Source organism: Odocoileus virginianus, chromosome 20, assembly GCF_023699985.2.
Source record: "Odocoileus virginianus isolate 20LAN1187 ecotype Illinois chromosome 20, Ovbor_1.2, whole genome shotgun sequence".
Taxonomy (NCBI): Eukaryota; Metazoa; Chordata; class Mammalia; order Artiodactyla; family Cervidae; genus Odocoileus; species Odocoileus virginianus.
In genome coordinates, this window is record NC_069693.1 from 4446149 (window position 1) to 4468632 (window position 22484).

General features: G+C 43.6%; 1 protein-coding gene and 1 pseudogene across 1 annotated transcript; both read right to left on the reverse strand.

Annotated features, from left to right (window-relative positions):
• Positions 1 to 4463: 4463 nt before the first annotated feature.
• On the reverse strand, positions 4464 to 9350 carry LOC110125069 (cationic amino acid transporter 3-like; annotated as a pseudogene).
• Positions 9351 to 13321: 3971 nt separating this feature from the next.
• LOC139029980 (cationic amino acid transporter 3-like) lies at positions 13322 to 20631 on the reverse strand. The gene is given in 13 exon segments (XM_070451572.1): positions 13322 to 13359; positions 13362 to 13442; positions 13602 to 13710; positions 13977 to 14143; positions 14344 to 14540; positions 14728 to 14830; positions 14933 to 15072; positions 15239 to 15461; positions 15632 to 15744; positions 15949 to 16126; positions 19520 to 19552; positions 19555 to 19677; positions 20262 to 20631. Coding segments are annotated over 13 exon segments (1875 nt in total).
• Between the last annotated feature and the right edge of the window lie 1853 nt (positions 20632 to 22484).

The following is a 22484-nucleotide window of genomic DNA, read 5'->3' on the forward strand; positions in this document are numbered from 1 at the left end:
TGGGAGAGGATAAAGGGGATGTGACTTGGCCTTCCTCAAGGAGTTCTGTTGCTGGGAGAGCTGAGCACAGAGACAGAGAAGTGATACTTGATGTGAGAGGTCAGGAGCTCTGCTCCTCATGAAGGAAAGCCCGGGAGCAGGAAGTGGAGTGATGAAGGGGTGATGATGGTACTGGTAAAGGGTTGACTAGATTCTGATCTCCATCAAATGACCCACAGGCTAAAACACTGAGCACAAATCAGCAACATGGGTCTTAAATATAACTAGTTGGCTATTACATTAACTTATTTAAAAGTTGAAGTATAGTTGATTTACAGGATTATCATTTTGTTTTTTAAAGCCAACCACACAAGAGGGAGTGAATAGATTAAGCTATTGTGGAGAGTTTTAGTTCTTTTTCTGGCTGGGTAGTAGTAGTAGTAGTACATACATATCATTGTATGTATACACACACACAGACATACACACACACACACAGACATACACACACACACACAGACATACACACACACACACATATAAATATTTATATGACATGCTCTTTATCCATTCATCTGACTTTTTCTTTTTAAAAAATCATTTATATTACTTTTGGCTGCGCTGGGTCTTCCTTGTTGCACGTGGGCTTTTTCTAGTTTTAGTGAGTAGGGGCTACTCTTTAGTTGCAGTGAACAAGCTTCTCATTGAGGGGTTTTTCTTGTTGCAGAGCATGGTTTCTAGTTGCAAGGGCTTCAGTAGTTGCAGCATGCGGGTTCAGTAGCTGTGGTTCACAGGCTTAGTTTCCCCATGGCATGTAGGATCTTCCCGGACTAGGCATCATATATCTGTGTACCCTGCATTGGAAGGCGCAAATGGACCACCAGGGAAGCCCTATCCATTCATCTGTTGATGGATACTTAGGTGGCTTCCATTTGTTGGCAATTGTGAGTAATGCTGCTATGAACATTGAAGGGCATGTGTCTTTTCAAATTAGTGTTTTTGCTTTTATTGGATATATACTCAGGAGTGGACTTGCTGGGTCAGATGGTAGTTCTAATTTTAGTTTTTTGAGAAACCTCCATATTGTTTTTTATAGTGTTTGCACAAATTTACATTCCTAACAACAGTGGATGAGGGTCCCCATTTGTCCAAATCTGCCTTCTGCTCTCCTGGGTTTTGTCTTCATATGTGGTACTGGAACTAATCCATCTTCCCAAGGTATGTCTCAATAGCTGGCAAGTAGGTTTATGGTACTGGGTCATTATGCTACCTCCCCATTACAGAGTCAAGAGATCCATGTTAGCAGGATACCAAGATAGCTGGTGGCAAAGTCTTTGGGAATCTTGGTTCCTAGCCCAAGGGTATATGTAAACAGAAATATACTTAGAAATCTATAAGCCAGCATTGCTCAAATAACTGAAGAAACCACAAAAAGAATTGTAGCACAACAGATATACCTAAAATCCTCAGCCAAAGTAGGTTTTAGAGAATAGAATTGCCCTAGATTTTCTACTGGCCAAACAAGAAGGCATTAAACTATTACTCACATGACTTCTTTGACTTACATTACTATCTCAGAAGACATTGAGACACACATAGAAAAAATTTTCCAAGGGGCAAAATGGTTGCAAAATGTAACATAGACTGACCCTTTCAATGACCTGATTAGTTGGTTCCCCTTGGGACTAGGCAAATTTTCCACACTGCTTTATAGATGATTATTGTTTTAATATTATTATCCTTTCCCTAGCTATCAAGTTACTCATGACATATACCTCCATCTACTTAAAGTCTGCTGCCAAAACTCCACATACAAATGATTGTACAGGAAACTGAGATGATGGACCAAATGTATAATCTATAAAATGGCTTCCCACATGGGTCTGTGGTAAAGAATCCACTTGCCAATGCAGGAGATGTGTGTTTGATCGGTGGGTGGGAAAGATCCCCTGGAGAAGGGAACGACAACCCACTCCAGTACTCTTGCCTGGAGAATCCCATGGACAGAGGAATCTAGGCGGCTACAGTCCATGTTGCAAAGAGTCAGACACAACGGAGTGAATGAGTGTACACAGCCACACCCACACACGTCTATAAAACATTTCTCCATCAGTATATACACATCTATGTTGTTTACTGCATTTTAATTATTTTACCCAATTATAAAGTTCTATACATTATGTACTGTTTTAATACAAATACTTTACATAGACACACATTTTATGAATATTAATACTTATATGAATGTTAATTACATATAAATTGAATATAAAGATATATACATATTTACAGATATATGTTTCTTTGTTGTGCTTTGCAAATACTGCATTTTTAACTTTTTTACAATTGAAGCTTTGTGGCAACCTTGAGTCATCAGATGATGGTAAGCATTTCTTAGCAATAGCATGTTTAAAAATAAGGTATGTACATTGTTTAATTAAAGACAATGCTATAGCACACTGAACAGACTACAGTGTAGTATAAAATAACTTATATGCCCTGGAAAAACAAAGAATTGTGTGACTCTATTGCCACTTCTCTTATTGCAGTGGTTTGGAACCCAATCTCCAAGGTATGTCTACATTAACTCTCCACTTTGGGTCATATCATTTAACTGTTACAGAAAGTGCATCATTTTTCCTTGCTGGAAAATTGTCCACATTCTGGTTTTAGCTAATAGTGTTTTTGGCTGAAACTCTTAGTCTTCTATGAACTAGCAGTTGACCTAGAAGCTTGAGTACATTCTGATTTGACTTCTCATCAAGATTCTTTCATGGACAGTATTCTGTGTTGCCTGTTACAGCACACGGGGTAGCACAGAATACCTGGTTGTCCCCCAGCAGTAAGGGAAGAACAGCAATCAGGTGATGTCAGTCTCCTCCATCAAAGTTTTACTCAAAAGAATCAGTCTCCATGAACTGCTTTCTAAGCCTGTTATCTCAGAACTTGTAAGATATTGTATGTCCTAATTCTGTTCATCCTCATCTGTTTTTAAATTAATCTAATAACTTGTACTCAATATCTTGACCTCCATCCCTCGTTCACTCTACATCAGCTGTTCATTCCCACCAACAGTCCTCTACTTCATTATTACCAATATCTTCAGTGTCTCTAAGCCCAATTTAAACATTAATTCTGCAGCAACACATTTTAATCTTGTCTCTCCAATTTCACTTCCTTTTAGTTCTATGCAACTGTAGCCATTTATCAACCAACCATTACTTCCCACCCACTTCCCTCTCCTCTGGCAAAGTAGGAGTATTTTTTCAATAAAGAACTTTCCCCCATCAACTCTGTTGTGTAACTCTAAGAGTATGTGACTGGCTTCCCTGGTGGCTCAGTCAGTTAAGAATCCACCTGCAATGCAGGAGACATGAGTTCGATCGCTGGGTCGGGAAGATTCCTTGGAGAAGGAAATGGCAACCCACTCCAGTATTCTTGCCTGGAGAATCCCATGGACAGAGGAGCCTGGCGGGCTACAGTCCATGGAGTCACAAAGAGTCGGACATGACTTAGCAACTAAACCACCACCACTACACTATAACTCAGTGAAGTTGGGGAGGGATAAAAATGACTATTTTGCTTTATCATTATGAAATGATCCAATTTATCAGTGAGTATTTTCTTTTTCTTAAAGTATACTTTGATATTAATATAGCTGCCTTGGCTTCCTAGTATTATGTTTGCACATTATATCTGCTCCCTTAGTGTTACTTCCAACCTATTTGTATGCTAATATGTAAAGGGTAACTCTTGACAAAATATGTAGTTATGTGTGTTTCCTTTAGAAGTTTCAATCTCTGTGTTTTTGCTGGAATTAGGTACAAGAAGATGCTTCTTATGTGCACGTTAATATTTTATTTCTTCCTCTAGTTGCTGGTTATGTTGTTGTCCTTTCTTTGTGAAAAATCATCTTGTTGCTCACTTCTGAAGCATGCACTTTTCTATATGAATAAAGGGAAAGACTCAGTCATGTCCGACTCTTTGCAACCCCATGAACTGTCCATGGAATTATTCAGGCCAGAATACTGGAGTGGGTAGCCTTTCTCTTCTCCAGGGAATCTCCCCAACCCAGGGGTTGAACCCAGGTCTCCTTCATTGCAGGCGGATTCTTTACCAGCTGCGCCACAAGAATACTTTGGAAGCCCAAGAATACTGGAGTGGGTAGCCTATCCCTTCTCCAGTAGATCTTCCTGACCCAGGAATCTATATGAATATAATGCTTTTAAAAATTTGCTTACAAATTGTAAAACATCAAATTCATTTTGTCCACTGGCAAAAATACGTGGCTGTAAATGTATTCCACCTTCATACTCCATCGAGGCTCAAAGTGTCTCTTGAACCAGCAGATTCTCCAGTGCATGGAGTGGTTCTACATAGCATCTCTTTCCTTTGGTTAAGATGCTTCAGGACCTGATATGTTTTTGTCAAGTCTGGGAGGTGGAGGCTGGTGGCTATTGATGATTGTTCCCTGCCAGGCTGTGTCAGATTCCATATCCAAAGTATATGAGAAATCCTAGTAGAGAAATGAGACAGTGAGAAGGAAAAGTAGGTGCTCTCCTCATTTACAAAGGCCCAATAAATCTCCTATTAAGACAGTTTGGGGGAGTTCAACTTGGGTTCAGTTAGTCAAGTGGAGTTTTCATCCCAGAAAACCACTTACCAATCACATTCCAGACACCAAACTGGGCACAGCTCCCAGAGGTCATCTGCATCATCAGGTAAACATTCATGAAGATGCTCACCAGTGAGAGGATAGGCAGAGCAGGGACCTGTGGGCAGAGTCAGTTCATTCCTCAACACAGCCCAGACATCTGAAAGGGAGACCCTACCCTACATGGGCGATACACATTTAGTCCAATTCAGGCTGTATGTTCCAGTGCCTACTGAGATTGTGTATGTAAAGCACTGAGAGTGGGTCAGGGAAGGGTCCATTTGTTTTAGCAAATCTCCTTCTTCCTTGGTCCAGCAAAGATGTTTAGACCTCAAAGCATGCAGACTTCATTCGCACAAGGTGGACAGTTTGGACATGTAAGGTCACCTACCTTGAAGTAAAGAGGAGAGGGGTCCTGGGGCTGCCTCCAGATGATGACCGTGACCCCAGTGATGAGCAGCAGCAGCAGCACAGCCACTGTTGAGAGCACGGGGTCTCCAGAGAACACACGTCTGGGCCACTGGGCCAGGATCAGGCTCAGGATGGTCAGCAGAAGAACTGCAGGGGTCAAGGAGGACAACAGGCTGGACCCAGAAGACAAAGATGTCAGGATCTGGAGTCCACCCATGAAACTGCCTACATCATAAAGGACCAGCACAACTCCATGACTTCTCCTTAACTGCCAAAAACACAGAATCCTACCCATCATGTCGTTTTCAGAGTATGACCAAAGAGAAATCCCAGTGCTCACCAAGCAGGGAGGCACATCCGTAGACAATCTGGCCAGATTTCTGGGTGGGATTGGTGCTGGTAGAAAACCATAGACTCTTTAGAATATTTGAGTTTCCTGCTTCAGGTACAGAGTCCAAAGGACCTCCTTCAACTTCAGGCTTCATCTCAGTTTTCTCCTTCTTGCTTACATTCTGATCTCGCTGGTACCTGAATTAGAGGCATTATGGCAGTATTAACAGCAGCCCCTGCCCATCCAACATCACACAGCCTATTCCACACCTGTCCTGCATTAAGCAGAGAAGCACGTTTAGAAGGCAGCATGAAGGCAGAAGACGATTACAACCCCATTAATCCCCATAAGTCCAAGGTCCCCAGTCAAGGTGTAGTGGGGTCTCACCAGAGGACAAGCACAGAAAAAGCCACCATGGAGTAAACAGACAGAGTCCCAATTGACACGAAGTCCACAAGATCCCTGAACTCGAAGAGTAATGCCATGACCCCTAGAAAGAGGGCATGAACAAGGCGGGGAGAGAGCGTGAGAAATCACTGGAAACATGCAAGTTAGGGAAGTCAAACAATGAAGTAGTGGGTTTTGTTTATCCACGTGCAAGGTTTCCAGCAGACAAGATGGCCATGATGGGAGTACGGGTACGGGCATGGATCTGGGCAAGGCCCCAGGAAAGGAGCCTATCTTCTGCCATTGCATGGATCACAGGAGGGGTGGTGAACATGGTACCCAGGAAGCTGGGAGAGAAAGTGGGAGCATGTTGGGGATGTGGAGAAGCAGGAGAGACAAGGGCATCCATTCCCTAGTCTACACGGGGCAAGGTGTCCTTCCCTCTTGTCTTTCAATCCCAAGGACTGGGAAACCTGAGCATCTGACAGTAGATGGGGAGAAAGCCGTGACACTGACCTGGATGTAAGAGCACAGAGGGTGCCAACAGCCACCACATATCTGGCAGGGTCCCAGCCAATGTGGAGAAAAGCCTGTGGCAAGGGGCTCGCAGAATGAATCTGGTAGTAGGGCACCAAGAGGGTGAAGAGCCGCTGAGACACCAAAATATGCCACAAAGCAGATGAAGAGAGTGATCATGATGCTGATGGGGATGGACCACTGAGGATTTATGGCTTCTCCCCCTGCAGGATGGGAGGAATTACTGGGTCAGGTAAACACGAGTGAAATCACAAAATTAAATTCCCTTCTCAATGTTCAAAACCAGGATCACCTTCTCCCAACCCTTAATGCCAAGGGCAGCCAAATTGGCCCCAAACCCCTGATGGAACACACAATAACCATGTTACCTCTAGTGACAATGAAATCAAAGCCAAGAAATGCATAGAAACATGTAGCTGCTCTATGGAGAATTCCTTCAAAGTCAAAGGGCACAAACCCTCCAGAACCCAGAGGGCCAAAGCTATGATGAGGGAAGGGATGAGGAAGAAGGTGGGTAAGGTGAGTTCAGCCACCTCTACTGGGCTTCTCCCTTAATATCACAAGTCCTGGGCTCCAGGACCCTGTTATCTGGATCCATCAGCCAAGATCTCTTTCAGTTCAGTTCAGTTCAGTTCAGTTCAGTTCAGTAGCTCAGTCGTGTCCGACTCTTTGCAACCCCATGAATCGCAGCATGCCAGATCTCTTTAGTCCCCACAATATTCCCAGTTCTGCACCCTCACATGCATTACAATGGTCAAGAGAATCCTTCTAACCTAGAGGTGTCAGTAGATCCAGATATGTTCAATGTGAAGTTCTGTTCTGTGAGCTTCCAGTTTTGCAGGTCTCCCTTAATGAAGCCAGAGAGGATGATGAAGCTAAGAACCAAAATGTTGATGCCTGTGAACACTTTGTTAACCAGGGTCAACTCATGAACTCTGAGAACCTGTAGTCCTGTGGGAAAGATGGCATATGAGACATCCAAGATAACCAACTCCATAGAAACAGAAAGCAGACTAGTGGTTGCCCAGGGCTGGTGGTTGGAGGTAGTGGACAGATAGTCAGTGACTCTTCAGTGGTACAGGGTTTTCTTTTAGTGTGATGAACACGTTTTGGACTATATAGAGGTGATGGTTGCCCAACAACTAAGTACAACTGAATTGTACACTTTAAGATGGTTAAATTCTTACAGTGACAATCACCTCACAATATATACATGTACCAAATCATCTCATGTAAACCTTAAATTTGTACAGTGTTGTATTTATATTTAAATAAAGCTGGGGAAAATAATAAAATCTTTAGTTTTATGCTATATTGATTTCCTCTCAATTAAAACACATCTTTGGGGACTTCCCTGATGGTCCAGTGTTTAAGAATCTGTCTAGCAATGCAGAGGATGCACATTCGATCCCTAGTCAGGGAACTAAGATCCCACAGGCTGCAGAGCAACCAAGCCTGAGCCTTGCGCTCTGGAGCCCGAGGGCACAAGTAGAGAGTCTGTGCACCTATCTAATTTCCATCACAGCCAAATAAACAAATAAAAATTTAAAAGATATTTTTATAAAAAGATAATCCATATTTGGTCTTTAATACAGAGAAGAAACTTATAGGTCTAAGTAGTTGATCCTCAGTTGGGGTGATTTGTCCACCTCTTGACTTTTGGAAATGTCTGGAGACATTCTGATTTTCCCAGAGATGTTACTCAACATCCAACAAGAATCTTGCTTTTTAAACCTGAAGTGCACACTTCCACACCTTTGAATGATCCAGCCCAGACCGTCAATAATGCCAAGGGTGGGAAACAGTGGTCTATGTCCTGCCTTCTGGTCTTTCGTGTGACACATCCTTCTTTCCAGTCCTAATCCCCTATCATCCTTCAATCCCAAGCATTTCCCACCCCACCTCCTCCTTCCACACCCTACTCCCTGCTTCCTATCACTGACCCCTGTTTCACCTGTGACCAGCAGCACCAGGCCCAGGGAAAAAAATCTGGATACCTGGCCAGGAGGTAAGGCATATTCAGAGAGAAAGATTCTTGTAACACCTGAGAGATGTGGTTCCCAATTAGGTTGTCAAAGACGTAGCTCCAGGCCCTGGCCACGCTGGCCGTGGCTGCAACAACAGAAGAAGGAATATTCATTGACAAACATAAGCCGATTCTTGATATATTTTTTGGGGGTGGGGGGAGCTCAAACAAAATATTTAATCTCAAAGAGTTTCTTTTCATGGTTTGGAGAGGGCAGACCTAGATGATTCACAAAATAGGTCAGCTGTTTAATATGCTATGAGGAGATCAATTTTATACAAGAAAATATAACAGAAAGTTGGGATCAGGATAGCTGGGAGGTGTGGATTGAAATTTTGAGTCCAGGTGTAAATAAAATCCCATGAAGGCAACAGCTGAGCAAAGACTTCACTAAGTGGAGGGAATGAGCCTCTGGGCCATGCCTCCCTCTCACCCGCTCCCTACAGTTCCGTTTCCTCTGGGTTCTTGGTTCAATTATTTAAGAAAAACAGGATAGACTTAAGCACAGTGAAGTTGTGGGGTTTTCTTGCCACTATTATCCACTTCACTCCACAAGGTCAAAAACAACGTTCTCATGAATGAGTGAAGACCTGAAATCTACCACCTAATTTCCTGATCTTAAGCCCCACTCTCTCCCCTCAATCCATCGTCTCACCAATGACATAGGACAGGATGAGGTTCCAGCCAGTGATGAAGGCACGCAATTGGCCCATGGTGACATATCTGTAGAGATACGCGGTACCAGAGTGTGGTACCTGGGCCCCAAACTCAGCAAAGCAGAGACTAGACATCACACAGGACAGGGCGGCCACCAGGAAGCAGATGATGGTCGCTGGTCCAGCTCTCACTTTGGCTAATTCACCAGTCAGGATGTACACGCCAGCTCCCAGGGTGCTGCCCACACCCACGGCCACCAGGTCGAGGGTGTTCAGATAAGCTGTGGGTCTCTCAGACTCCTGTCTGGGCTCCAGCGGCCCCTTGTGGATAAGTTTCTGACCAAATTAGCGAACATACTGACGCAGCATCCTAGACACAATTGAGGCGGCTCCGATCTGCAGAGAAAACAAGACACAAAGCCATCAAGAATGTCCATTGGCCCTTGACCCTGAGAGTATAATTCCTTGGAATAATGGAGTTAAGGGGTGCAGGGGGCAAAATAACACATCAGACAGATTCTTCATCTCTAAGCTATGGTTTCTACAAACATGAATAAAAACTTTTAATGTCTTTTGAAGTTACTGGAAGTGTATGAGAATTGAGGGGAGCAAAATATGTTGCATCAAAATGTGCCATACTATTGAACTGGACATTTAAAAATGTTTCAGATGGCAAATTTTGTGCTATGTGTATTTTGTGTGTGTGTGTGTGTGTGTGTGTGTGTGTGTGCACTCAGTCACTCATGTGTCTGACTCCATTATCCCATGGACTATAGCTTTCCAGGTTCCTCTGCCCATGAGATTTCCCAGGCAAAAATACTGGAGTGGGTTGCCATTTCCTACTCTAGGGGATCTTCCTAACCCCAGGATTGAACCCACATCTCCTGCATCTCCTGAATTGCAGGTGAACTCTTTACCACTGAGCCAACCAGGGAAGCCCATTTATATTTTATCACCATTAAAAAAATGCTGCCAATGATATGCAGTAGGGCCAGCTTCACAGAGTTTTTGGGTGCAGCAAATCCTGTGATAATTTAATATAAATCATCATACAGTCATCTCTGCAGTTACCAAAATTGGAGGATTTTCAAGTCCCTTAAATTGTCCTCATATCCATGGAGGAGGAACTCTCAGATACGGAGGCCAACAGTATACAGGAGACTGACATCAGTAGTCACACCATAAACTTTGTAAAAGGGGAATCTTTAATATTGCTTGAATATTAAAGAGTCTAAAAAGAGTCTCAAAGTAGCCACACTTGATCCAACCCCACAAACCCTAGCTCTTCTCATACGTACAGTCCCCAGCTCTTGTTTTTCATCTGGAAAGTGGGTCTCTCCACCCTCAGGCTGGAGCCGGGCTGAGACCCCTGCACTCTGGGATTGCAGAGGTCTCTTTGGGAGGATGTGAACTCAGCGCGCAGTCTCCTACAGAAGAGGCTGACCCGAGACTTACTGGAGCCTTGGAGCAGAGCCTGGAGCCCTGGGTCAGTCAGGGAGGCTGAGGTTAAGCCATGCGGGGCTGGAGCTGAGACATCTCCAAGAACCGAAACGGGAAGTCCTGAGCACAGAAGACAGTCCTCACCCCTGGGTTGTTGGGGTGGAGAGGGGCTGGGTGGGCGGGGAGCATCTGCCGTGTTGCTATCAGCCCTGACTCTTCTGTGGTTACCCTTGGGGGAGGTCCTGAGAAGTCTTTTTTAATTGCGGCAAAATGTACATACCACACAATTTACCACTCTATCATTTTAAGCATGCAGTTCAGTAGTTTTAAGTACATTCATGTTTTGTGAAAACTCCAGAACTTTTTTCATCTTGCAAAGCTGAAATTCTATTCCCATTAAGCAAAAATTCTCCCTTTCTCTTTTTCTAGTTCCTGGCAGTCATCATTCTGCTTTTTGTATCTATGAATCTGAGCACTCTAGTTACTTCATTTCAGCAGATTCAAACAATACTTGTCCTTTCTGTCAGGTTATTTTACTTAGTATTGTGTCCACTAGTTTCATTCATGTTGTAGCATGTTTTAGAATTCCCTTCCTTTTTTAGTGCTGAATAATAGTCTTATTTGTATGTACCACACTGGCTTATTCATTTGATGGTCAATGGGTGCTTGGGTTGCTTTCATGTTTTAGCTACTGTGAATAATGGTGCTGTGAACATTGAGAGTACAAAAATCTCTTCCAGAGTGTGCTTTAAATTCTTCTGGGTATATCCTCAGAGGTAGAATTGCTGGATCATATGGTTCTAAGATTTTTATCTGCTTGTGATGGAGAAGATGTTCACATATTGAGGTATGGGGGGAAGTCATTTTCACTTACCCATGGTTTAGCATGAATTTTGTGTGAATTAAGACAGCTTGTCCAACCGTCACAGCTCATCTGCTCTAACCATTGAGGTAAGAGCCTCTGTTTTGAAGATAAAAGGTAACACCCTTCTCTCGAAACATCCCACCCTCGCCTTCTCCCACAGCATATTTTCAAGGGTGAAACAGATCACCAGCCCAGGTTGGATGCATGAGACAAGTGCTCGGGCCTGGTGCACTGGGAAGACCCAGAGGGATCGGGTGGAGAGGGAGGTGGGAGAGGGGATTAGGATGGGGAATACATGTAAATCCACGGCTGATTCATGTCAATGTATGGCAAAAACCACTACAATATTGTAAAGTAATTAGCTTCCAACTAATAAAAATAAATGGGGGGAAAAAAAAAGAAATGCCCTTCTCATGGTGTCTGTGTTAACACTCCCTGAAAGATAAGGTTCCCTTCCCAGACACTAGGGAGCTGCTGTCTCAGTGTCTCTGTACTAAGTCTGTCTCTTTTGAAACCTTGAAGGAATGTACCCTGTTGTGTGTAATGTCTGTTCTTTGCTTGGATGAGGTGTAAGACTGCGCTGGACACCATGCTTCAACACAGCAGGTGCTCAGAGATGTCTGACTCTGTCTTCCAGACTGTAATACTCATTTTGGCTCAGAGAAAACTCTTCCCTATTCCTATTACAGGTTCTTTATTGATTATTTTCATGGACACTTGAATTCGCATGATCATCAAGGACCTTGTGAAGAAAGGACTGTAAATCTGGGAACCATGCTTACTACCTTCTCCCTCCCAGGCCTTTTACACGATTCAACTTCCCAGTCTGCACATCACTTGAATCGCTCCAGGGTGGGGGATCCCAAAGCCCAGCTGGACCCAACCAGGAGAAGGACAGCTTAACTTCTCTGATGTGAATTCAGGCTACACAGGCATGGAACAAGCATCGTGCCTGGTGTCCAGCCTTGCACAGAGGGATGGAAGAGGATAAAGGGGAGGGTGCCTGGGTCTTCTTCAAGGAGCTCTGTTGGCTGGGAGAGTGGAGCGCAGAGACAGAGAAGCGACACTTGCTGCAAGAGGTCAGGAGCGCTACTCTTCAGTGAAGGAAAACCTGGGAGCGGGAAGTGGAGTGGTGAATGGCGGGTGAAGAGCTGACTAAATTCTGACCTGCCTCAGGAGACCCACATGCTCAAACATTGGGCACAGACCCTCCAAATGGGACTTATATGTAGTAGTTGGCTCTTTGTTATTGTTGTTGTTACTCAGTTGTGTCTGACACTTTGCAACCCTTGGACTGCAGCCTGCCAGACTCCTCAGTCTGTGGGATTCTCCAGGCAAGAATGCTGGAGTGGGTTGCCATTTCCTTCTCTAGGGGATCTTCTCAGCCCAGAGATCAAACCTGTGTCTCTGCTTGGCAGGTGAATTCTTTACCACTGAGCTGCCTGGAAAGTTCCAGTTGACTCTTACATTAAGTTTAAAAAAAATGAAGTATAATTGATTTAAAATACTCTAAATTTTTAAAAAAGCCAACCACACAAGATGTAATGAAGTGGCTTATGCTGTTGTGGAGAGTTTAGTTCTCTTTTATGGCTGTGTGGTTGTTTCCTGTGTGCAGGTTGATATCTTTATTTCTTTCTCTGGTTGCTGATTACATTGTGGTACTTTCTTGGTGAATATTTATCTTGCTGCACACTTATGAAGCATGCACTTTTTTGTATATATACTGTATTTTTTAAAGTTTACATAAAAATTGGACAACATTAAGAATTCCCTGGAGGTCCAGTGGTTAGGGCTTGGAGATTTCACTGATTTGGCCTCGGGGTTCATTCTCTGGTCAGTGAACTAAGTTCCTAAAAGCCATTCACTGTGGTAAAAAAAAAAAATGTACATCAGTAGAGTCATTTTGTCCACTGGCAAAAAATTCATGGTTGTAAATACATCCTATATTCATATTCCATAGAGGTTTAGAGAGTCCCCTGAACCAGCAGACTGCCCAGTGCATAGAGGGATTCCACACAGCATCTATTTCTTGCAGTTAAAATGATTCATCACTAGGGAAGTTTTTTCTCAAGTCTGGGAGGTAGAGGTTGGTGACCGTTGCTCATTATTCCCCACCAGGCTGTGTCGGATCCCATATGCAAAGTATATGATGAATCCTAGGAGGAAAATGGGATGATGAGAAGGGAAAGTAGGTGCTTTCCTCAGTTACAAATGCACAATAGGCCTCCTATTATGGTGGCCAAGTTTAGGGGAGAGTTAGGAGGTTATTGGGTTTAGTCACTAAAGGGGTCTCATTTTCCAAGGAAGTACCTTACCAATTGCCATCCAGATGCCAAATAGGGCCCAGGTCCTAGAGGTCAACTGCATCATGAAGTAAACATTGACAAAGATGCTCACCAGGGGGAGGACAGGCAGAGCAGGGACCTGTAGGCAAAGTCAGTTAATTTCTGAACACACCCCAGATATCTGAAAGGGAGACCCTACCCCATGTGGTGGGAGACTCCAGTCCTTTTCAGGCTGTTTGTTCAGTGTCTACTGAGATTGTGTATGTGAATCACTGAGTGTGGATCAGGGAAGAGTTGGTTTTAGCAACTCCCTTTCTTCCCTGGTCCAGCAAAGGATGTTTAGACATAAAGTATCCAAACTTCACTCATTCAAAGTGGACACTTTGGACACACAAAGTCACCTACCCTGAACTTAAGATGAGTGGGGCTCTGGGGCTGCCTCCAGATGATGACCGTGACCCCAGTGATGAGCAGCAGCAGCAGCACAGTCACTGCTGTGAGCCCGGGGTCTCCAGAGAACACACGTCTGGGCCACTGGGCCAGGATCAGGCTCAGGATGGTCAGCAGGAGAACTGCAAGGGTCAAGGAGGAGGACAACAGGCTGGACCCAGAAGACAAAGATGTCAGGACCTCGGGTCACATCCCTCCCTGAAACTACCAACATCAGCAAGGGCAATCATATCTGCAAGACTCCTCCAGTACCAAAAAAGACACACTCTCACCCTATCCTGTCAATTTCAGAATATGACCAAAGAGAAGTCCCACTGCTCACCAAGCAGGGAGGCACATCCATAGACAATCTGGCCAGATTTCTGGGTGGGGATGGTGCTGGGAGGGAACCACAGACTCTTTAGAATCCTTGAGATTCCTGCTTCAGGTACAGATTCCAAAGGACTTGCTTCATGTTCAGAACTCTCAATTTCATTTTCTGTTTTCTCCATCTTGCTTAAATTCTCATCTGACTGGTACCTGAATTAGAGGCATTGCAGTAACATTAATAGCAGCCCCTATACTCATCCAACAACAATCTAGTCTATCCGTTTCCTCAGTTAAGCAGAGCAGGGCTTTAGAAGCCAGCATGTATGCAGAAGAGGTTTACCTCCCCACCAGTCCTCAGGAGTCCAAGGCCCCAGGTCAAGGTGTGGTGGAGTCTCACCTGAGGACAAGAATAGAAAAAGCCACGAGGGAGAAAACAAGCAGGATCCCTATTGATACGAGGTCCACAAGGTCACCAAACTCAAACAGTAATGCCAAGATCGCTAGAGTGAGGGTAAAACAAAGGTGGGGTGGGAGTGAGAAATTATTGGAAATATGCAAGTTAAGGAAGTTGGTCAAAAAAGGCGTGGGTTCTTTTTATCCACCTGCAAGGTTTCCAGAAGCCATGATGGCCATGATGCGGGTGCCTGAGCGGGTGTGGGTCCAGGTTAGTTCCTGGAAAAGGAGTCCATCCTCTGCCATTTCATAGATTACCTGAGGTGTGGTGAACATGGTGCCCAGGAGGCTGGAAGAGAAAACGGAAACAGGTGAGGACGTGCAGAAGCAGGAGAAATGGGCACATCCACTCTCTAGTCTACGGGGAGTAAGATGTCTTGCTCTCTTGCCTCTCAGTCCAAGGGGTGGGACCGTGAGCATCTGACAGTAGACAGAGAGAAAACCACGACCCTGACCTGGATGTAAGAGCACAGAGGGCGCCAACAGCCATGACATATCTGGCAGGGTCCCAGCCAATGTGGAGAAAAGCCTGAGGCAAGGGGCTTGCAGGGTGAATCAGGTAGTAGGGCACCATGAGGGTGAGTGCCGCTGAGACACCAAAATACAGCAAAAAGCAGATGAAGATTGTGATCATGATGCTCACAGGAATGGACCGCTGAGGATTTAGGGCTTCTTCCCCTGCCGAAAGGGTGGAAATAGTGAGTCAGGGAAATACACTGGGTGATATCACAAAATCAAATCCCTTTCCCCATGTCCAAAAGCAGAATAGTCTCCCAACCCTTATGCCCAAGGACAGCCCAAACTGTGCCCAACCCCCTGATGGGACAGACACACAATGACCATGTTACCTCTAGTGGCAATGAAATCAAAACCATTATATGCATAGAAACATATTGTTGCTCCATGGAGAATCCCTTCAAAATCAAAGGGCACAAATCCTCCAGATCCCAGAGGGCCCAAGCTATGGTGAGAGAAGGAATGAGGAAGATTGTGGGTGAGGTGTGCTCAGTCATCTCTACTGGGATCCTCCCTTAATATCACAAGTCCTAGGCTCTAGGACCCTTATCACCTGAATCCATCAGCCCAGATTTCTTTATTCCTGTCCATATTCAGAGCTCTGCACCACAGACACATGCATTACTACAACAAAGAGATTCCTCCTAACCTATAAATGTCCCCAGATCCAGATGTGTTCAGTTTGTAGTCCTGTTCTGTGAGCTTCCAATTGTGCAGGTCTCCCTTAATGAAGCCAGAGAGGATGAAGAAGCTGAGAACCAAAAGGTTGATGCCCGTGAACACTTTGTTGACCAGGGTTGACTCACGAGCTCCCAGAGCCAGTACACCTGTGGAAAATATGGAATATGAGACATCAGAAATAACCAAATCCATAGATATAGAATGCAGAATAATGGTTGCCAGCTGTTAGGCAGCTATTGGTGGTGGACAGATGTATAGTGACTGCTCAGTGAGTACAGGGCTTCCTTTTGCAGTGGTGACCATTTTTGGACTAGATGGAGGTGATGGTTGCCCCACATTTAGACTGTACAAAGTCTCACTGAACTGTACACTCTAAAATGGTCTATTTCTTACCATGACAAGCATCTCACAATATATACATCCTCTTAATCATCATGTGCACACCTTAAATGTGTACAATCTTGTATTTATGTCAATAAAGCTGGGAAAACAAGAAAATGTTTAATTTTATGCTATGTTAATTTCTTCTAAATTAAAAACATTGTTGCAGACTTCCCAGGTGGCCCTTTGGTTAAGAACCACATTGCAATGTAGCGGACTCAGGTCGATCCCTGATCAGGGAATTAAGATCCCACATGCTAAGGAGTAAACAAGCCTGTCCAACAGTACTTCAGAGCCCTTGAATTCTGGAGCCTGTGTGCCATAAGTAGAGAGTCTGTGAACTTCACCTGAGTCCCAACACAGCCAAATAAATAAATAAAATGTTAAAAAACCCCACATTTGTGTAAGAAAAAAGCAAAAGAAGGCAACACTTCTTTCGTCTCAATTAGAGAATAAATTAATGGGTCTAAGTAAACGAATGTCAGGGGATCTTTTTTCTACTCGGGGACATTTGACAATGTCTGGACACATCCTGTTTTTCACAGTTTAGGAGGTGGGTGTCACTGGTAACTAGTGAGTAAAATCTGAGATGTTACTCAACATCCAACAATTATTTTTTATAACTTGAAATGCTCTTACCCTCAATGGTTAAAAATTGAAAGTATTTCCCCTAAAATCAGGAACAAGACAAGGGTGCCCACTCTCACCACTACTATTCAACACAGTGTTGGAAGTTTTGGCCACAGCAATCAGAGCAGAAAAAGAAGTAAACGGAATCCAGATAGGAAAAGAAGAAGTGAAACTCTCGCTGTTTGCAGATGACATGATCCTCTACATAGAAAACCCTAAACACTCTACCAGAAAATTACTAGAGCTAATCAACGAATATAGTAAAGTTACAGGATATAAAATTAACACACAGAAATCCCTTGCATTCCTATACACTAACAATGAGAAAACAGAAAGAGAAATTAAGGAAACAATACCATTCACCATTGCAACAAAAAGAATAAAATATTTAGAAGTGTATCTACCTAAAAAAACAAAAGACCTATACATAGAAAACTATAAAACACTGATGAAAGAAATCAGAGAGGACACAAACAGATGGAGAAACATACCGTGTTCATGGATTGGAAGAATCAATATTGTCAAAATGGCTATACTACCCAAAGCAATCTACAGATTCAATGCAATCCCTATCAAGCTACCAACGGTATTTTTCACAGAACTAGAACAAATAATTTCACAATTTGTATGGAAATACAAAAAACCTCGAATAGCCAAAGTAATCTTGAGAAAGAAGAATGGAACAGGAGGAATCAACCTGCCTGACTCCAGACTATACTGCAAAGCCACAGTCATCAAGACAGTATGGTACTGCACAAAGACAGAAATATAGATCAATGGAACAGAATAGAAAGCCCAGAGATAAATCCACGAACCTATGGACACCTTATTTTTGACAAATGAGGCAAGGATATACAATGGAAAAAAGACAACCTCTTCAACAAGTGGTGCTGGGAAAACTGGTCAACCACTTGTAAAAGAATGAAACTAGAACACTTTCTAACACCATACACAAAAATAAACTCAAAATGGATTAAAGATCTAAATGTAAGACCAGAAACTATCAAACTCCTAGAGGAGAACATAGGCAAAACACTCTCCCACATAAATCACAGCAGGATCCTCTATGACCCACCTCCCAGAATATTGGAAAGAAAAGCAAAAATAAACAAATGGGACTTAATGAAACTTAAAAGCTTTTGCACAACAAAGGAAACTATAAGCAAGGTGAAAAGACAGCCCTCAGATTGGGAGAAAATAATAGCAAATGAAACAACAGACAAAGGATTAATCTCAAAAATATACAAGCAACTCCTGCAGGTCAATTCCAGAAAAATAAATGACCCAATCAAAAAATGGGCCAAAGAACTAAACAGACATTTCTCCAAAGAAGACATACAGATGGCTAACAAACACATGAAAAGATGCTCAACATTACTCATTATTAGAGAAGTGCAAATCAAAACCACAATGAGGTACCATTACACGCCAGTCAGAATGGCTGCTATCCATAAATCTACAAGCAATAAATGCTGGAGAGGGTGTGGAGAAAAGGGAACCCTCTTACACTGTTGGTGGGAATGCAAACTAGTACAGCCGCTTTGGAGAACAGTGTGGAGATTTCTTAAAAAACTGGAAATAGAACTGCCATATGACCCAGCAATCCCACTTCTGGGCATACACACCGAGGAAACCAGATCTGAAAGAGACACGTGCACCCCAATGTTCATCGCAGCACTGTTTATAATAGCCAGGACATGGAAGCAACCTAGATGTCCATCAGCAGACGAATGGATAAGGAAGCTGTGGTACATATACACAATGGAATATTACTCAGCCGTTAGAAAGAATTCATTTGAATCAGTTCTAATGAGATGGATGAAACTGGAGCCCATTATACAGAGTGAAGTAAGCCAGAAAGATAAAGACCAATACAGTATACTAATACATATATATGGAATTTAGAAAGATGGTAATGATAACCCTATATGCAAAACAGAAAAAGAGACACAGATGTACAGAACAGACTTTTGGACTCTGTGGGAGAAGGTGAGGGTGGGATGTTTCGAGAGAACAGCATCGAAACATGTATATTATCAAGTGTGAAACAGATCACCAGCCCAGGTTGGATGCATGAGACAAGTGCTCGGGGCTGGTACACTGGGAAGACCCAGAGGGATCGGGTGAAGAGGGAGGTGGGAGGGGGGACCGGGATGGGGAATACATATAAATCCATGGCTGATTCATGTCAATGTATGACAAAACCCACTACAATATTGTAAAGTAATTAGCCTCCAACTAATAAAAATAAGTGAAAAAAATAAAATAAACTCTCTGGAGTACAAATTTCTAGAAAAAAAAAAAAAGGCTTGAAATGCTCACCCCTACACCTATGAATGATCCAGCCCAAATTGTCAGTGTTACCAAGGGTGGGAAACAACAGTCTATGTCTTGCCTTCCTGTCTTTCATACCCCAAACCCTTCTTTCCAGTACTAATCCCCCACCATTCTGCCACCCCAGGAATTTCGCACTCCAGCTCCCCCTCCATACCCCATTCCTCCCACCCTATCACTGACCCTTGTCTCACCTGTGAGCAGCAGCACCAGGGCCAGGGCAAAAAGTCTGCATATGTCGTCAGGAAGTAGGGCATTTGCAGAGAGAAAGTCCCCCCTAATGCCTCAGAGATGTGGTTCCCAATCAGGCTGTCAAAGGTGGAGCTCCAGGCCCGGGCTATACAGGCAGTGGCTGTAGTAGCAAATGAAGGAACATTCATTGGCAACTGTAAATTGATTCCTAATATGGGTCCTGGGGATATATTTTTTGACAGGAGGGGACTCAAACAAAATACCTAATCTCAAAGAGTTTCTTTTCATGGGTTTGTGTGGGAAGACCCAGGTGATTCACAATATAGGTCAACTATTTATTAATAATATGCTAGGAGGAAATCAACATCATGCCAGAAAACTATAACCAAAAGTTGGAACCAGGAGGGCTGGAAGGTGAGGGCTGAAATTTTAAGTCCAGATGTCAGGGAAAATCCCATGAAGGCAACTGAGCAAAGACTTCAATATGGTGAGAGGATTAGCCTGTGGGCCATGCCTCCCTCTCACTCATTCCTACAGTTCCCTCTTCTCTGTATTCTTGCCCCATCATTTAAGGAAAGCAGTATAAAGCTGAGAATAATGTAGTTGTGGGGTTTTCCTGCCACTAATACCCACTTCACCCCACAAGGTCAAAAACAAAGTTCTCATGAATGAATGAAAACCTAGATCCAGTCTCCTAGTTTCCTGATCTCAAGCCCCACCCCTTCCTCCAATCCATCCTCTCACTGATGACTAAGGACAGTATGATGTTCCAACCGGTAATGAAGGCACACAGTTGTCCCATAGTGACGTAGATGTAGATATACGCAGAACCAGAGCGTTGTACCCGGGCCCCAAACTCAGAAAAGCAGAGACCAGACATCACACAGGACAGGGCGGTCACCAGATAGCAGATGACAGTCCCTGGTCCAGCTATCATTTTGGCTAATTCACCAGTCAGGATGTACACGCCAGCTCCCAGGGTGTCGCCCACGCCCAGGGCCACCAGGTCGAGGGTGTTCAGATGAGCTGTGGGTCTCTCTGACTCTGCCCTGGTCTCCAGTGGCCGCCTGCGCACCAGCTTCTGACCAAATTGGCGAGCATACTGAAGCAGCATCCCAGACATAGTTGAGGAGGTTACGGTCTGCTGAGAAAAAAAGATGCGAAGCCATCCATAGTGTCCATCTGGGGGCTTCCCTGGCGGTCCAGTAGTTGAGAATCCACATGCCAATGAAGCAGAAGCAGGTTTGATCCCTGCCCCAGGAAGATCCCACATGCTGGGGAGCAGCTAAGCCTGTGTGCCACCACTACTGAGGCTGTTCTCTACAGCCTGGGCTCTGCAACAAGAGAAGCCACTGCAACGAGAAACCCCGGCACCTCTACAAAGAGTAGCCCCAACTCCCGCATCTAGAGAAAGCCTGCAAGCAGCAGTGAAGACCTAGTGTGACCAAAAACAAACAAGCAAATAAATCTCAAAAAAAAAGAGAGAGTGAGAATGTCATCTGCCTTTGCCCTGAGAGTATAACTCCACACAGCAATGGGGATATGGGGAGCAGGAGGCAAACTGACATGTTGGGAAAGTTCTCCATCCGTGAGCTTTGGTTTCTTCAAACAAAAAGAAGACTTTTAATATCTTTTAAAGTTACTGGACATGTGAGAGAATCGAGGGGAGCAAAATGTTGCATCAAAATGTGCCACATGTCAATGTATGACAAAACCCACTACAATATTGTAAAGTAATTAGCCTCCAACTAATAAAAATAAATGAAAAAAAAAAAAAGAAAGCTGAGTGCTGAAAAAAAAAAAAGTGCCATATTGTATACCTATGGCCTATGCATGTTGATGTGTCGCAGAAACCAACATAATATTGTAAAGCAATTATCCTCCAATTAAAAATAAATACTGTTATGTGTAAATTGTATAAATCTTAATTATGAATTGGTTTACAGTGCTTTTCAGGTCTACTATATGCTTCTACTTCTCTGCATATTCATCCTATTAATTTTTGAGGTGTGATATAAACTCCACTAAAAATCTTAATTGACTTAAAAATAACTGCAATAAATAGCAGAACTATGTGTAAGCTTGTTCTGTGTTTTTCAAGTTTCCTGTAACTGTTATCATACTTTCACAATTAAAAAAAAAAAACAAAGTAAAAAAAAAAAAGTCTTCAATCTTTTAAAAAAATGTGCCACATTACTGAACTGGACTCAAAAATGTGTAAGATGGGAAATTTTATGTTACATGTATTTTACACATAAAAAAATGTCTGCTAAGGTAATGGGCTTCCTCAATGGCTTGAGCAATGGGTAAAGGACCCACTTACAATGCAGAAGACCTCGGTTCAGTCCCTGGGTTGGGAAGATCCCCTGAAGGAGGAAATGACATCCCACTCCAGTATTCTTGCCTGGAAAATCCCATGGACAGAGGAGGCTGGTGGGCTACAGTCCATGGAGTTGCAAACAGTTGGACACGACTGAAGCAACTTAGCAGGTAATATGTAATAGAGCCATTTTCACAGAGTTGCTGGGTGTACCAAAACCCATGACAATTTAATGTAAATCACCATTCAGTCATCTCTGCAGTTACCAAAATTGGAGGATTCTCAAGTCCCTTACATTGTCCCCATATCCACAGAGGAGGAACTCTCAGATATGGAGACCAACAGTATACAGTAGACTGATGTCTGTATTCACATCATAACCCTATATAAAGGTAATCTTTAATATTGTTTGAATGTTAGGTTGAAGGGAGTCACAACCTCCGGACTCTGATCCAGTCCCCCCACCCCCACCTCTACTCACACACAGCTCCTAGCTCTTCCTTTCATCTAGAGAAATGGGTCTCTCCACCCTCTGGAGCTGGGCTGATGCCCCTGCACTTTGGGGTTGCAGAGGTCTCTTTGGGAGGATGTGAACTCAGCACCCAGTCTCCCACAGAAGAGGATGACCCGAGACTTACTGGATCCTT